The 18,567-nt window shown below is 36.3% G+C and overlaps 1 protein-coding gene across 3 annotated transcripts in view; it reads left to right on the top strand.

Annotated features, from left to right (window-relative positions):
• Positions 1–18,567, top strand: part of ME1 (malic enzyme 1) — a 252,153-nt gene that overhangs the window by 135,653 nt on the left and 97,933 nt on the right. For all 3 annotated transcript variants that reach the window (XM_070559076.1, XM_070559077.1, XM_070559074.1), the window contains 2 exons: positions 5,758–5,833; positions 11,052–11,213. In XM_070559076.1, the coding sequence (XP_070415177.1) occupies positions 5,758–5,833; positions 11,052–11,213 (238 nt within the window). The remainder of the gene's footprint in view (positions 1–5,757; positions 5,834–11,051; positions 11,214–18,567) is intronic.

Below are 18,567 nucleotides of genomic sequence, written 5' to 3'. Positions count from 1 at the left end.
CACAGAGGGACGATATATAATGATCAAAGGGACACTTCATCAAGAAGAAATAACGCTTGTAAGTATCTATGCACCCAACACAGGAGCACCAAGATTCATAAAGCAACTATTAACAGACCTAAAGGACGATGTTAAAAACAACACAATAATAGTAGGGGACCTCAACACCCCACTCACATCAATGGACAGACAGAAAATCAACAAGGAAATAGTGGAGCTAAATGAAAAACTAAAACAATTGGACTTAATAGACATATATAGATCACTTCATCCTGAAAGAGCTGAATATACATTCTTCTCAAGTGCACATGGAACATTATCTAGGATAGACCATATGTTGGGAAACAAGGCAAGCCTCTACAAATTTAAAAAAATTGAAATAATAACAAGCATCTTCTCAGATCATAGTGCTATAAGGCTACAAATTAATTACAAGAAAAAAGCTGAGAAAGGCATAAAGATGTGGAGACTAAACAACACACTACTGAACAAACAATGGATCATTGAAGAAGTTAAAGAAGAAATAAAAAATACCTGGAAACAAATGAAAATGATAGCATGCCATACGAACTCATATGGGATACAGAAAAAGCTGTATTAAGAGGAAAATTCATCACAGTACAGGCACATCTTAACAAACAAGAAAAATCCCAAATAAGCAACCTTAAAGCACACCTAACTGAACTAGAGAAAAAAGAACAAATGAAGCCCAAAGTCAGCAGAAGGAGAGAAATAATAAAAATCAGAGCAGAAATAAATACTATTTAAACGAAAAAGGCAGTAGAAAGGATCAATGAGACAAAGAGCTGTTTTTTTGAGAAGATAAATAAAATTGACAAACCACTAGCCAGACTTACAAAGAAAAAAAGGGAGAAAGCGCAAATAAACAAAATCAGAAATGAGCGAGGAGAAATAACAACAGACTCTGCAGAAATACAACAGATTATAAGAGAATACTACAAAAAACTGTATGCCAACAGAATGGATAACCTAGAGGAAATGGATAAATTCTTGGACTCCTACAATCTCCCAAAGCTCACTCAAGAAGAGGCAGACAATTTGAACAGACCAATCACAAGGAAAGAGATTGAAACAGCAATCAAAAACATCCCAAAGAATAAAACCCCAGGACCAGATGGCTTTCCTGGGGAATTCTACCAAACTTTCAGAGAGGATTTAATACCTATCCTTTTCAAGCTATTCCAAAAAATTAGGGAAGATGGAACACTTCCTAACACATTCTATGAGGCCAACATCACGCTGATACCAAAACCAGACAAGGACACCACGAAAAAAGAGAACTACAGGCCAATATCACTGATGAACATAGATGCAAAAATTCTAAACAAAATTTTGGCAACCAGAATTCAGCAATTCATCAAAAGAATCATACATCAGGATCAGGTGGGATTCATACCAGGGACACAGGGATGGTTCAACATCTGCAAATCAATCAACGTGATACACCACATCAACAAACTGAGGAATAAAAACCACATGATCATCTCAATAGATGCAGAGAAGGCATTTGGCAAGATCCAACAGCCATTTATGATAAAAACTCTGAACAAAATGGGCATAGAAGGAAACTACCTCAACATAATAAAGGCCATATACGACAAACCCACAGCCAACATCATACTCAATGGGCAAAAACTGAGCGCCATCCCACTGAAAACAGGAACGAGACAAGGATTCCCTCTATCACCACTCTTATTCAACATAGTACTGGAGGTCCTGGCCAGAGCAATCAGACAAGAAAAAGGAATAAAAGGAATCCAAATAGGGAGGGAAGAAGTGAAACTCTTGCTGTTTGCAGACGACATGATCTTATATATAGAAAACCCCAAAGAATCCATTGGAAAACTGTTAGAAGTAATCAACAACTACAGCAAAGTTGCAGGGTATAAAATCAATTTGCATAAATCAGTAGCATTTCTATACTCCAGTAATGAACCAACAGAAAAAGAACTCAAGAATACAATAGCATTCACAATCGCAACAAAAAGAATAAAATACCTTGGGGTAAATTTAACTAAGGAAGTGAAGGACCTATATAATGAAAATTACAAGGCCTTTCTGAGAGAATTGGATGACGACATAAGGAGATGGAAAGACATTCCATGTACATGGATTGGAAGAATAAACATAGTTAAAATGTTCATTCTACCTAAAGCAATCTACAGATTCAATGCCATCCCAATCAGAATCCCAATGACATTCTTTACAGAATTAGAACAAAGAATCCTAAAATTCATATGGGGCAACAAAAGACCCCAAATTTCTAAAGCAATCCTGAGAAAAAAGAACAAAACGGGAGGCATCACAATCCCTGACTTCAAAACATACTACAAAGCTACAGTAATCAAAACAGCATGGTACTGGTACAAAAGCAGGTGCACAGATCAATGGAACAGAATTGAAAGCCCAGAAATAAAACCACACATCTATGGACAGCTTATCTTTGACAAAGGAGCTGAGGGCATACAATGGAGAAAAGAAAGTCTTTTCAACAAATGGTGCTGGGAAAACTGGAAAGCCACATGTAAAAGAATGAAAATTGACCATTCTTTTTCACCATTCACCAAAATAAACTCGAAATGGATCAAAGACCTAAAGGTGAGACCTGAAACCATGAGGCTTCTGGAAGAAAACGTAGGCAGTACACTCTTTGACATCAGTATTAAAAGGATCTTTTCAGACACCATGCCTTCTCAGAGAAGGGAAACAATAGAAAGAATAAACAAATGGGACTTCATCAGATTAAAGAGCTTCTTCAAGGCAAATGAAAACAGGATTGAAACAAAAAAACAACCCACTAACTGGGAAAAAATATTTGCAAGTCATATATCTGACAAAGGCTTAATATCCATAATATATAAAGAACTCTCGCAACTCAACAACAAAACATTAAACAACCCAATCAAAAAATGGGCTGGAGACATGAACAGACATTTCTCCAAAGAAGATATACTGATGGCCAATAGGCACATGAAAAGATGCTCATCATCGCTGATCATCAGCGAAACGCAAATCAAAACTACACTAAGATATCACCTTACACCCGTTAGAATGACAAAAATATCTAAAACTAATAGCAACAAATGTTGGATAGGTTGTGGAGAAAAAGGAACCCTCATACACTGCTGGTGGGAATGCAAACTGGTGCAGCCACTATGGAAAACAGTATGGAGATTCCTCAAAAAATTAAAAATAGAACTACCATATGATCCAGCCATCCCACTACTGGGTATTTATCCAAAGAGCTTGAAGTCAGCAATTCCAAAAGTCCTATGCACCCCAATGTTTATTGCAGCACTGTTTACAATAGCCAAGACGTGGAAGCAACCTAAGTGTCCAGCAACAGACGAATGGATAAAGAAGATGTGGTACATATATACAATGGAATACTACTCAGCTGCAAAACAGAACAAAATCATTCCATTTGCAACAACATGGATGGACCTTGAGAGAATTATGTTAAGTGAAATAAGCCAGCGAGAGAAGGACAATCTGTGTATGACTCCACTCATATGAGGAATTTAAAATTATGGACTAAGAACAGTTTAGTGGATACCAGGGGAAAGGTGGGGTGGGGTGGTGGGCACAAAGGGTGAAATGGTGCACCTACAACATGACTGACAAACATTAATGTACAATTGAAATTTCACAAGATTGTAACCTATCAATAACTCAATAAAAAAAAAAGATGCAGATGGGTTCGGTTTATATTAGAAAGATGAGGTATTTTTTACCCACTTGTATCTATTTCTGTTTGAAATTTGAGATTTGGTTATCAACTGAGAGTGAGAGGGAGATAGGTGTAGGAGACGTGAGGAGAAAAGAGAACGTGTGAATGGTCCTCTCAGAAAGCGCTAAGTTGAATTTGCTAGGAAATCATAGTGGTAAACTTTATAAGAGAAGAGTGCCAATTTGAGATTTTTGGCTATGATTAGGAAGTGAATCTTATCAACATTGTTTTGTGATTTTTTTATAACAGTACTTTGACCAAATAGTAGTAGTAAGGTTCCCTATTATTTAGATTGTGGTATTGAGATGACACTTTCTACTAAAAGAAAGCAGGCTCATTTCAGGTTTGGGGCAGACATTTTCAAGACAAAATGGAACATCTTGTCATAACAGAGAAAAAGGAAGCTGTCAAAAACTATTATAACTACTATAGTCATGTCAAAAGGACTGAGGGGCCAACATGAAGAGTCTTCCACTGGCCAAATATTGGACAGTTTGAGTGTCAATAAAAGAAAATAACTGTGATGATTAGAACACATCAAATATGTGGAAATCCATGAGTTCATATTGATCCAAAACACACACGGCGCGCACACACACACACACACAAAACTTAGTGGAAACTCTTGAAAGATTTTAGCAAATGAGCTATTTTAAAAACTGATAAGTAAGAGAAAGAATCAAGCATTTATCATTTTCTTATATCAACTTTAGATTGAGTAATCAAAGAACAAATGTGGTAAAATTTCTCTTTAAAGAGGCATTCCAGCAAATAAATAGACAATGATTGATAGAATTGAAATATCACCATTTTGTAACCCCTAATGAATTAATGAATTTAGATATTAAGCATCAGAAGCTGCTAAAATCACAAAAAGGACTGCAAGATATTATGCATCTTCTGATACCACCAAACCATGAATGTCTGTAAAAAAATGAATCTGATGACGCCTTTAGATTCAGTTACCAACTTTCCAAGAAATACAGAGGAAGGATTAACATGTTAATCTATACCATAGGGATGCAATCAGCAAAATCCAGATTGTGGGAAACTGTACCAGTAAATTAAACTGTAGTGTCTGGGGATGGTTTATAGTGTGGATAATAAAACTATAAATTAAGAAATGATACCATGAAAGTCAGGATAGTGGTTACTCTTAGAAGAGGGGGAGTTTCAATTGGGAGAACACATAGGGAGGGCATCTGGGTAACTGACGAGATTCTCTCTGCTGAAATGGATGTTATGCGGAAGGGTGGTTGCCTTAAACAGTTGATTAAGCTGAATATTTGTTATATGTGGTTCTCTGTATTTGAGTTATATTTAACAATACTAAGGTAAAACTTTTAAGTGAAGTTAAGACATTAAAAATTTTTTTTATTTTAATTTTTAAAGTTAATTGTTAGGCTTTCATGGGAAATGGGGAGCAGTGGGAGAGCAGTGCTAAAGACTTCAGTTGAGAGTCTAAATAACAGAATTGCAAACAGCAACTAAGACCGCAGACCAAAGAATCAAGTAAGTTGCACATGAAAGGACTGCTCAGCGTTAGTCACTCACTTCAGCTGCCCTCAGTACACGTTCTTATCTGTACACTGTGAATATGCAATAAGTCGAATATGCACCGAAAATGCTTGTTTACTTATGCTTCATGTTGCTGTTCAAAGTGCTTTTATATATGTTATTTAATGAAAGACCGCCAGAGTCCAGGAGTGGAAGTGCTAATCCTATTTAAATTCTCTGTATATAAAAATAGTGAATGTTTCTTTAATTAAAAAATACTTAAGAATATGCAATATAAGAATGAACCTACCTTTACTGTAGATGTCAATATATTGTTTAAAGTAATTTCTCCTTTACTTATATGATTCCTATACCTTATTTAAGGAAATAATTTTCACTAGTTTGATAAAAATGGGGATATATTAAACTGAGGTGAAACAATTTTTAAATGTTCATGACAGTTTGACAAGTCTGAAGTAAACTAAAACGACTCCGTTTTTTCCTGCCAGAGGTCTCTTTATTAGTATCCATGATCGTGGGCATATTGCTTCAATTCTTAATGCATGGCCAGAAGATGTCATCAAGGTAAGTTATCACATTTTTCCACTATGGCAAATTTATTCTTTTTCATGTCCCGTAACATATTGACAATTTTCAAGATATTGGGTAGTATTCACTAGCTTTCCTAGTGAATGTCGCCTAATTTATATCCCTTTGATTTTTGCATAGTAGATTCCAACTGTCCCTCAGTATCCTTGGGGGGATTGATTCCAGGACCCCCGTGGATACCAAAGTCCTTGGATGCTCTAGTCCCATATGTAAAATGGTGTAGCATTTGCGTATAACCTGTGCACCTCCTCCCCTATTTTAAATTATCTCTAGATTACTTATAATATAGAATACAATGTAAATGCTGCAATAATTATACTGTATTGTTTAGGGAAAAATGACAAGGAACAAAAGTCTGTTCGGTACAGATGCAACCATCATGGACCTTTCTATCCCGCATTGGTTGAATCCTGTGGTTGCAGAACCTGTGGGTACGCTGGGCGACTGCAATTTTAGTCTAAGACTATTTAGATACTGTTTCCCCGTTATTTCCATTAAACTTCTTAGTATTTCTTTATTCATTGTAAGTGATGATAAATGTTAAAGTAGTGTTATGTCTGAATTTCTTTAAGCAAACTCCTTTTTCATATCTTTTGTGTTTAATCACTACTAAGAGGAATCCAGGTAGGCAAAAAAATCTGTTAATTCATTTCTGTTATCATTGTGACCGTAAGTAGCTCATCTGACTTCCCTCTGTGAGTGAGCTAATGAAAATAAAATAAGAATGGTATGTGACATTTGGTAGCTCTCTGTGTGAGACACTTTTACCTGGATCACCTCTGGTATTATCCTGGTACTTCAGAGAGGAAAGGCAGGCCCAGGGGGCTACACAGGCGAGTGAGTGTGCGGTGGTGGGAGCTGGACACGGGTCTCAGAGCCCTTGCTGTCAAACATGGTGTTCTACCACCCGCCTTGTCTAAGGATGGTGAGATGTACCTATCCCTCCTTGGCTCCCTTTTCCTTTCTGTTAGGTGCCCAGCAACTTTGGGATATCTTTTAGGACTAAGATTGAGCAAATTGATGCCTTTTGGTGGTACAAAAGCACTTCAGCTGTGACTTCCAAAGTGTGACTCCCCTAATGACCTTTTCTGTTTGAGCAGTTATGGCTAGAATCGATTCACTTGGCTCTTTAAGGCTCAGGCTAGGTAAACTTGTAAAGAAACGTGTTTTTCACTATTTTCAATCTTCCCGGTTTTTCCACTTTGCCCACCTAAGTTGCTCCTTCACCTTTTCTCCCATCAAGTAGACTGCAGTGTCCACAGATCCTGTCCTTAGAAGTTACCCTAAAAATGTGTTAATTCCATGAAATATAAATGTCTGATCCTCTAAGAAGAAGGATACTTACTTTTTTTTTTTTAGGAAGATTTAGCCCTGAGCTAACATCTGCTGCCAATCCTCCTCTTTTTGCTGAGGAAGACTGGCCCTGAGCTAACATCTATGCCCATCTTCCTCTACTTTATATGTGGGACCCCTGCCACAGCATGGCTTGCCAAGTGGTGCCATGTCCGCACCTGGGATCTGAACCGGTGAACCATGGGCCGCCAAAGCAGAACATGCAAACTTAACCGCTGCGCCACCGTGCCAACCCCAAGGATACTTACATTTTAACCAGGACACTAGAGATGATTTTAAGAATGAGTCAATATAGGAAATAGTTTTGGGGTAGAGAGGTCTAATTAATATCCTTCTAATCATAACAGCTGGGCAATAAGCAGTCACTTGCTTCATGTTCTTCCTACTAGCTGATCTGAATATTTAGCTTCATTAGTAGCCTATATCCTTTTGACTCCTTAATTTTGGGCCCTCACTGATATTCTTGATCCTGACTATACCTACTGTTGTTGAAAAAGCCTAGCATAGAGTTTGGTGCATAGTAGGCACTTAATAAATGGCATCTGTTTACTGTAATAGAATATTGAAGAATAAGATAAGAGTCTCTGTTGTGTAATTGAAAGCAAACCAGGCAATCAATTATTAGAGAAAATATAATTAAACTGTCTGGTATAAATTATTAGTGCCATATTCATCCAGTCAGAGTTGAATATCCTTCAGAGAAGGCTGGAACAGTTAAGAAATATTTCTAGCAGAGTTGGAACTTAAATCTAGCCTTCGATAGTTAGAAAGGGAAGAAGGCACTGTCCTAAGAAGGGAACATACGGTTGTAGGTCTCAAGTTCGGGACAAGAGGGGTGTGTTCACGTGCAAAAGGAAGGCTGGCCCAACTAAAGCTAAGTGTCCTTATTGAAATGTAGTGAGATTAAGGTTGTCTAAGAGATGACCAAATTATTATGAAAGGTCTTGAAATTCAGAAAGAGGGATTTAGACTTGAAAAAGTAGGATGTAATATTTAAACAGGGGAATGACTTTACATAAGTAATATTTGAGGAAGTTTCAGCAGAGAGAGAAGAAAAAGAGGCAGGAGTTCTGTATCCAGGAAGTCTACAACAGGAGCACAGGCCCCAGGAAAGGAAAAGATGGAATGAAGACAGGATACGTAGTGAGAGTCTGTGCGCATTCAGGGGAACACCTGCGTATTTCACACACAAAGTTTATATTCAGGTAATGCCGAGATAGTAATTGACAAAGTAGGATGGGGATTTAATTTCTGAAACACAGACATCGTTGATACAACTTGGGTTATCTTGCTGGGATAATCCTCCTGTTGTGGCTTTATTATGCAGAAAACATCTAGCTGCTTTATTTTTCTTAAGCAGGAGATAAAGTAGGTAAAAACAAAAGCAAGAGTGTGTTAATTTAGTGATAAATTGCATATATCACACATTTTTTTTATTTCAGAGAATTCCTTTACTATTAAAATTCACTCTTTAATGTTGAAATGTTTGTGAATTAATGCTAAAATGTATATTTGTAATAAGGCATAAACTGAGCTAAAATATCAACTGCCTCAAAATGTAGTTTAAAAATTACTCAAATAACTACCACCTATATAAATGTCTATGGTATATTTATATAATTAAATTGATAGCTCGGGATGAGAGAAGAGCTTAGGGAATAAAGCTTATGAAGAAATGAAAAAGAACAATGCTTTTCCTAGACTTTGTATTCAAGACATATATTTAGTTTGACTTAGATGTGCTATCAAAAATAAATGAAAATGCTATGGGTTTTTTTTTTTTTTTTTGCTGAGGAAGATTCACTCTGAACTAGCATCTATTGCCAATCTTCCTCTTTGTGCTTGAGGAAGATTCACTCTAAGCTAAGATCTATGCCAGTCTTCCTCTGTTTCGTATGTGGGCTGCCACCACAGCGAAGTGCACCGAACTTAAGCCCTAGGCCACGGGACCAGACCCATGAAAATGCTGTGTTCTTTTAACCCCCTTTTTCAAAACAAAATTGAAACTGATGAGAATTACAAGTAGCAACTCTCTGGGTTTAATTATCTTTAATGAAACCCAGAAAGCATTATATAGATTATTATTTAGATCACAACTAAGTTATGTGACAATGTTCCTCTCCTTATAAAATAGCTCATAAACGTATTTAAAAGTGTATGCAGGCCAATTGGACTTTACTTCTTCAAGAAACACATTCACAAAAGTGTATATGATCAGTGATGTATATACAAGTTCCTCTATTGCAGTATTATTATTTATTTATTTATTTATTATTATAAATAAAAAAATATCTATTAAATATAAGTTTGAAGTATTTTGACTTTGAAAATTTGGCTTTAATTTAATTTAAAAACTAAAGTTGCAGTTTTCTGCAGTATTTGGTTGTCTTTCTTAGGTTAAATCAGAGCTAACTAACCCAATGGTATCAAGTTGCCTCCTCTGAGACAGCATAACATATTGACCCTTTGCAATTGGACATGGAAAATTTATCAGCTCTCTGGAATATGCAAAGATAATTTTCACCCACCTCTCAAATGTGTTTACTTTTAAGGCAGTTCTTTGAGAGCTGCATAATATAGGTGAACAGAAAATTAAATGAAAAGACTCAAAGTGTATTTTTAAATATGTGCCACAGTGTAGCATGCTGGAAAAACACTGTCCTGGGAGTTAACACACCCGAGTTCTTGTTCTTTGGTATTAACCGGATAACCCACCTTGGGCAAATTATTTCAGTTCTCTGACCTTTAGTTTCCTAATCTAGAATAAGAGGGATGAACTGAGTGTGCTCTAAATTCCCCTTTACTTCTAAAATGTTATGCCTCTGTACGTTTGTCCTGGTGATAGTAATAGCATTAATAGCTACATTTTTTTGAGAATTTGTAATGTACCAGGTACTGTGGTAAGTTCTTTGTATGTTGTGATCTCATTTTATTGAATCATAGATTTATTCAATTAACTAATGTTTATTGATTGTTTACTATGTGCTGTGCTGTGTGCTGGTGTACAGTAAAGAGCAAAACAGTCGGTTCCTAATTTATGTAGCTGCTCTCAAAAGTGCACTTATTATTCCCATTTTACAAAGAAGAAACAGAAGCTTTAATTCATCAGTTTATCCAAGGTCGAATACCTAACGTTTTTCCAAGGCTGCATGGATATAACTGGTGTAGTAGTTGGTAGAAAATCTAATAAATTGTGCTTCACGTTACTTAACTATGGACACTCCTGTAATTGTCCTCAAAGTGGATGTGACTAGTTTTCATGCTGCCCTGTTTCACTTTAGTTCCCAGTTTGAGCTCTTATTTCTCTGTACTCTTCCCACTGCTCCTCTTGATTGAAGACGGAGTTATTTGGGTTGTTTGAATCTTTATGTGAATAATCTCTCTTTTTTCTTTTTTTGTTGAGGAAGATTGTCCCAGGTCTAGCATCTGTGTCAGTCTTCCTTTATCTTGTGCATGGGACCCAACCACAGCATAGCTTGATGAGCAGCGTGTAGGTCCACACGGGGGATCTGAACCTGTGAACCCTGGGCTGCCGAAGTGAAGCGTGAGAACTTCACCACCACACCACCGGGCTGGCTCCCCTCTCTTCTTTTTTCAACAACCAAATTAATCATATATATGTATTTTTAACAAAATATAAAAAATATATTTCAAATGTATTTATTCTCCCTACTCTTAGACACTTAAAATCACGTAAAATCTTTTTCATGTATATTCAATTATGTTTTTTGACAGCTTAATATTTCATTATCGTAAGTATTATCTGCAGGAATAAAGACCAGGAACTGTGCCCTAGGATTTGTGAGCATCTATTAATAGATGTCTTTTCTGTTTCTTCCAGGCTATTGTGGTGACGGATGGAGAGCGCATTCTTGGCTTGGGGGACCTTGGCTGTAATGGAATGGGCATCCCTGTGGGTAAACTGGCTCTGTACACAGCTTGTGGCGGGATGAATCCTCAAGAATGTCTGCCTATCATTCTGGATGTGGGAACGGAAAATGAGGTAAACAATTCAAGTCTATGCGACAGCTATTTACCTTAAAGAGTAGAACCAATTCTCGCATTTTGAGCTTATTCCAGAACTTTATGAAATTCATACTTTTCTGTCTGATTCTCCCTCCCTCCTCAAACCTGTCCTCCAATTCTTGTAAGAAAACTATTTTCTCTGTCCCTTTTCCCTTCTCTATAATATGATTAATCTTTTACCAGCTTGTTTAGGATTCTATTATCCTTTCATGCGTGTTTATACCATTATTCAATAGACTATATGTTTTACTTTAGGATATTATGGTTTCTTTTTTTTAATTATTTTTTTCATACTACATAGGAGCTAATCCCAAAGGACTTAAGTTTAATCAGCCTGAAATCTTCTTGTTCTAAAAATCTGTCTTGAACCTGAGGTAGATGATTTGGAGTTTAGCATTTCTCATTCCTGCATCTAAATTTTAGAATCTCAAAGTCGTATATCAAGTAGAAAATTTTTTGCTCATCCTTTATTAGTAATGTTTAGGATTAGTTTTGGGTGATAGGTACTAGAAATTAAAGGCTGAATTTTCTGAAATAGAGAGGAAAGATAATGATCAGTTAAGGATAGACTTTTTAAAAGTTACATACAAATTTCAGACTTAGGCTCAGAATAGATTCATCATCAAAAAAGACCTTGATAATTTAAACAAGTGTGTACACTTTTTATAGTTATTTTCTTTGTTCCCTTCTAAAGCAATTTAAGACATAACTTTTGACCTGCTAATAATACGTTATAATAGTAACTTGAACAGTTTTTATATTCTTTAACTTGTAAAAAGTTATAATATTTAACTTCCTATATACATGAATGTGCATTTAACTTTTATAAAGGATATGTTTTAATAAAAATACATTGCTTATCTGGCTTTTTTTCCTAATAACAATAGAAATGACCTAGAAATGATCAAAGCTGACCTCTTAAAACAAATATCCCCAAATTGGGTATATACATTGGACATTAAGATTTCCTCTTTATTTTTTCATATATTTTAAAACATTCTTCTGTGGTAAATTGCATTGAAATTAAAGTTTAAAAATCATGAAATCTGTATAACATCTTACAAATTCTAGGAAGAGAGGAAGAAGAGTAAAGAGTGATGAAACAGGCCTGCAGAAACTGAAGAATTGAGTTTTAAACTTGGGCCTTTTATTGAGATTGTCAGTATAACGTGGACCTAGAGAAGGTTGTGCAGTAGTGAAACGATAACACTGGGACTTCTGCGCTGATAGATTGTGTTAGTTACGTGAAATTCTTGATTCCGTGAGGGTGGATCTCAAAATTGTCAAATTGGCCTTGAATTTTCTCACATTATCTCCATTGAGTATTCCTTTGTCTTTTGGTATTCACTGCTTTTATGATATTCCATTTCTGTCCCTCAGCCTGCAGAACCCACATCTGCCTGTCTTTCATCAAATTTCTTGCTTTGCCCTGCTGTAGATCTAGCTTTGTTTGTTCTTTTCCCATTAAGCGTGCCTGGTACTCAGTACACTTCCAAGTTTTTCGAGCTGCTAAATTAGAAAATGAATCTGTTGTTAAAATGCTATGTGTTATTTCTAAAGATTTTTGCTTACCGCCAATGGACTTTTGGAAATATTAGGAAAAAAATTAAGTGACTCGTGGAATTTTGACAGGTCAGTGGAGAATATCTTTTTAGCTTGAGAGAGCCTTTCTGAAACTCTAATTCCCATTAGGTAGCTTTAATTGAGTTAGACAAACATTAAGTTGGCAACTCTTAATGTTCTTATTTTGTTTATTCTGACATTTTACTTTTTAATTTGTTCTTACACTGCTGCTTTACTGAGAAGACAAGAAAGGAAACTTATTGCAGTAGAGTAGAATGTTAGTGACTCAGTTGGTTTGTGTAAAATGTAATGGAGTATTTGTGTTGCCACTTTATATTTCTACTTTCACATGTGGAAAACTGCTATTGGTCAAAACTGTCCTGTAGTGATAATTTTTAATCTCATCACTTTTGTGACTCTCTGTCCAGTTTTACACTTCATAATAAAAATAAAAATGAATTGATACTAACGCTTAGTTTCTTATCCAGAATAACCTAGCAAAGTTTAATGAAAAGTTGTCCTCTTTTTTACAATTTACAAATGTTCCCTTTTTTTATCATAAATAGCTATATTGAGTGGTAATGGAAATAGAGGTGGAATTAGCAGCTGATTAACAAGACAATCTTCACTTGCTGTAAAGTCACACTTTCTGACTTCTACATCTCTGTAGCTTTCAACTAAAGAAGTTTAAAGAACAAAGGCACTGAAACTGAGCCACAGAAGTGCTCGGCTAAAAAATACTCTTATTCTTTAAGTTAATAATGCAAAGCGTTAATTTAGGTGGAATGTTTGTGTTTCATCTTACCTTTTATCTATTATTTCACAGTCCACATTTTCTTTAATGTACTTGTGAAGCAGTTGCTGTATAGAATTTATTTCTGTACCTGAGGTAAATTTTCTAAAATTGTTTCTTAAGAGCATACTATATTTAACTTCTTCTTTTTTTCTGTTGTTGCAAAATCTTTTCATAGAAGTTACATTTATTATTTGCCTATTTTTGTTAAATAAGTGACCCAATATCAAAGCTTGCTGTTTGACTAAAAATGGGAGTGGATGTTCTTTGTGTCCCCTCCTTGCTTGTCTGGGTATTATTGAGTTTAGAGGCTGCTTCATCTGTTACATGGTGTATTCGTCTGCTAGAGCTGCCATGACAGTACCACACACTGAGTGGCTGAACCAATAGAAGTTGATTTTCTCACAGTTCTGAAGGCTGCAGGTCCAAGATCAAGGTGTCAACCAGGTTACTTTCTTCTAAGGTCTCTCTCCTTGGATTGTCTTCCTCTGGTGTCTTTACGTGGTCTTTCCTCTGTGTGCATCTGTGTCCTAATTTTTTCTTATAAGAACACTAGTTGTATTAGATTAGGTCCCACCCTAATGACCTCATTTAACTTAATTGCATTTTTAAGGACCCTGTCTCCAAATACAGTCATATTCTGAGGTACTGGGATTAGGACTTCAGCGTAGGAGTCGAGGGGGACACAATTCAGCCCATCACGCATGGTCAGTCTCCAAGAGGACGTGGGCAGTGTGAGCAGGAGAATATTGTCTCTGCATCATTAGTCTTTGTTATTAAGGCATTGCTCCGTGTCTCAGCTTTTGTGATTCTGATGTTGTGTCTACTCTGGTCTTCAGTTCGTGTGTACAGTGTATCTAGATCTAGAATTGTTACTGGAACTTGAGCTCACAAAGTTGAAGCCTCTTTCCATTTAGAAAATTCCCCCTTGTGTTTCAGGAAGCGCTCTTCATCGTTGGCATGAACCAGCCATGTTGGAGAGAAACTGAACGAAAGAAAAACCTTGTAGGTTTTCTATCATATGTACCTGCCATTTATCTTTCAGCCTTTGTATAGAAGCTAGTGTTGGCACTAGAATGAGGCTTGTATTAGTTTTCTGTTGCTACCATAAATTGTTACAAACTTCGTGGCTTAAAGAAACACAAATATATCACCTTATAGTTCTATAGGTCACAAGTCTGACACAAGTCTCAAAAGACTACAATCATAAAATATGTCAGCAGGGCCATATCCTTGTCTTTTCCAGCTTCTAGAGACTGCTTCCATTCCTTGGTTCATGGTCCTCTTTATCCATTTTCAAAGCCAGCAATGTAGTGTCTCCCTGACCTGACCTGCTTCTGTCATCTCATCTCTTTCTCTAACTACAGCCAGGAAAGGTTTTTCTTTTTCTTTCTTCTCTTGTTTTGAGGAAGATTAGCCCTGAGCTAAGATCTACCACCAAACCTCCTCTCTTTTTTGCTGAGGAAGACTGGCCCTGAGCTAACATCCATGTCCATCTTCCTCTACTTTATATGTGGGATGCCTGCCACAGCATGGCCTGACAAGCGGTGCATAGGTCTCCACCTGGGATCCGAACCAGCACACCCTGTGCCGCCTAAGCAGAACGTGTGAACTTATCCACTGTGCCACTGGGCTGGCCCAAGGTTTTTCATTTTTAAAGACTCACCCTTAATCACATTGGCAAAGTCTCTTTTGCCACATAAGGTAATGTATTTACAGGCTCTAGGGGAGGGGCTGTTATTATTCTGCCTACCACCTGGTCCGAGCTAGAATGTCATCATTTCTCCCTCAATCCTCCTTCACTTCTGGCCTTTTTCCTTTCATTTTATGGGGGTTACTTGCCACTTGAGGCAAGTCATCCCACATTGGAGTGAATGCTAATCATTATGATAAAGCCAGCGGAGAGAGCATAATCCGTCAGCAGCCAGGCTTTCAGTTTGTAGCGTCGTGTACTTACTTTTTGGGAGTCTCATTTTACCTCATCCTCTCTAAATTAGAAGATGAGAATGGACTGTATCAAGAATTTCTGTATCTGTTTTCTGAGACACTGCACCAGTGCCTTGGGAATGAGAGTGGGGTCTTTCTTCAGTTTGGTTTTATATGCACTGTAACCTCCAGGAACTCCTTGAAGGTCGTGATACATTGTAGAAATACCCATTATCTAAATAAAATAGAAAACACGTTTACATGAGAGCAGCCTTCTGGGAAATAGAATAATTTCATTTTAACTTAACAATAGAAGTTTGAAATTAGTGGTTCTCAGTATATGTTCTACGGACAAATTCAGAATTACCAGGGGCGTGTGTTAAGAATGCGAAATCCTAGGATGCACTCCAGACTTACTGAATCTCAGTCAAATTTTAATCATTTTTATTTCTACCATTTTAAAACATTCATGCCAGCTCATGTGCATACTGATATTTTAAGTATTGCTTTCGACTCTTGACTGAAGGTTGGCACCTAGTTTACTAAATCTTATTGATGACATGAGCCAGCAAAACAGCAAAAATTATAGATTATTTCTTTATAGAAACTGTTTTTTTATTTGAAAATAATGAGTAAATAGCAAAAAAGAAAATGATTATCTGTATATTGTAAGTAAAATTTAAACATAAATGCTAAAATGGAGAATATTTGTAACATTATGGCAGATTATGGTTTATAATGTTCTTAATATTCAGAGAATGCTTTCAGGTCAATACGAAAATGTCAAATGTGAAATATGCAAATTACCTGAGGACATATGGACACAGAGAAGTTACACATGAAGAAATAAACATGGTCAATAAACTTATGAAAAAACGTTTAATAATATTAGAAGAATACAAATGGGTGCTACTTGATAACATTATATATGTAAATATATTTATATGTATTATTTTATTATATATTATATTCATATATATTTATATGTATGTTCATATATATATATACACACTCATATATATTTGAGGCTGCAGCAAAATACACACACTGTATGTCACTGGGGGAAATGTTAATTTGTTCATGCTCTCTAGGAAGGCAGAGTTCCAATAGAGATCACAAATTTTAAAAATGTTCAGCTAGTAACATGGGAACTTTTCACAGTGTATTATGTGAGAAGGGGTTATAAAACAGTCCATGATATTGTTCCAGATTTGGACAGCTAATATTATACATACATAGACATAAAGAAAAGCACCTGGAAGAATATGCATCACGGTGCTAGTGGTGAGTAATTCCGAGTGTGTTGAGATTATTGGTATTCTTTGTTTTTAATTTTACTTTTCAGTGCCCTCAAATTTTCTGATAGGCAAATATTGCTTTTTCAGTGATAAAAAACGAAGTATTAAGAAAATGTTTTTTAACTCTCAGAAACTTCAGATTGGGAAGGTAGAAATGTGAGACAAGACCAAGGTGAGAGTTGGTAATGATTACTGTTAGCTTCAAATAAATGAATGCTTCAAATAAAAATTCCCAAGGGTCCCGAATTGGGATAGTGCTAACAAGTAATTATACAAGTAAAAACAAGTAAAGTTATTAACTTTAACAATATATACTCTCCTTATCTCCTTTTTGGAACTCTCTTATATTTCTGTATGCTTTGTCCTCTACTCTGTCCTCAATCTTTTTCCTTCTCTCCTGCTTGTAACTCTTCGTAAGGCTTCGGTGACGCCATATGCATCACATGTGACACCTCTTGCTAAAGAAGGTCTAACCTCTTTTAAGTGCTTGCTTAATACCAAGTGTTTCATTTATTCTTTAACAAAGATCTATTAAGTGTTTACTCTTGGCCACAAGAAGTTTGTAATCCAATGAATTAATGTCACTTCTGTGCCAGGCTACTTGGTCTATGGAGCCGTTATCAAAACTGGGTAATCTTGTTAAATTGCTTTTTTTTTGAGGAAGATTAGCCCTGAACTAACATCTGCTGCCAATCCTCCTCTTTTTTGCTGAGGAAGACTGGCCCTGAGCTAACATCCCTGCCCATCTTCCTCTACTTTGTATGTGTGACACCTGCCACAGCATGGCTTGACAAGCAGTGTGTAGGTTCACACTTGGGATCCAAACTGGTGAACCATGGGCTGCCGAAGTGGAATGTGTGAACTTAACCGCTGCACTACTGGGCAGGCCCTGAGTTGTTTTTTTGTAGGTATTAATTTGTTTTTGTCAGCCAGATCGCTAAGGATGCCTTAATTATCATGAAATTTTAAAAACAGTAATTTTTGATAGGGACTTTATGATTAGAAGAATCTATAACCTCTTGATTTAATTCAAAAGCTTTATCTTGTTCATAAGTCTTCATAACTGACTCTTCATTGTGGTCAGACTTCTTTACGATTTATACTTTATCAGCAAGGGACAGAGTGACAGAAAGGAGAAGGGGAAACGTAACATCTTTTCTTGATTGTGTTCTTTTCCTAATTCACAGTTTAGAAGTCCACATATATTCCAGACATGGAGAAAGTATTTAGCCATTAGTAGCTCATTGGCACTTCACCCTCAGCTGTTCAGAAGCCTGCCAGTAGATTCTTTAAAGTTTTTAGGCCTTAAGGAACACCTGGGCTTTACAACAGCACTCAATTTTAGATTTTACATTTCATCTGAAATACATATATATGATTAAATATGTTAACTTCCAGCTAGCCGGAAAGCCTTAACTCATTGTTGTGCAGTAAATTATAAGTAGGATGACTCCATAATGTGTTGGCCAACCCAAGACACTTTCACAGTGAAAGATGCTATTAATAACTACACCAGGACAACAGGTGTGAAGTGGGCTATAATTTCTGTTGGCTTTAAGCAAATCCCAACTCAGATGATTCAAATGGTTTAATCTTGTTAACAACATCCCCACACCTGCAAAACCATCATTTATCTATAACAAATCACCTCCAAACTTAGCAACTTAAAACAATTACTATTTTATTAACGTTTGTGATTTGCTAGGAAGATTGGATGCTTGGGACAGCTTGGCCTTCTCCATATCCGTTCT

This window comes from Equus przewalskii, chromosome 9, assembly GCF_037783145.1.
Source record: "Equus przewalskii isolate Varuska chromosome 9, EquPr2, whole genome shotgun sequence".
In the NCBI taxonomy this organism is placed as follows: Eukaryota; Metazoa; Chordata; class Mammalia; order Perissodactyla; family Equidae; genus Equus; species Equus przewalskii.
The sequence above is the reverse complement of the archived record's forward strand: the minus strand, read 5'-3'. Positions and strand labels throughout refer to the sequence as shown.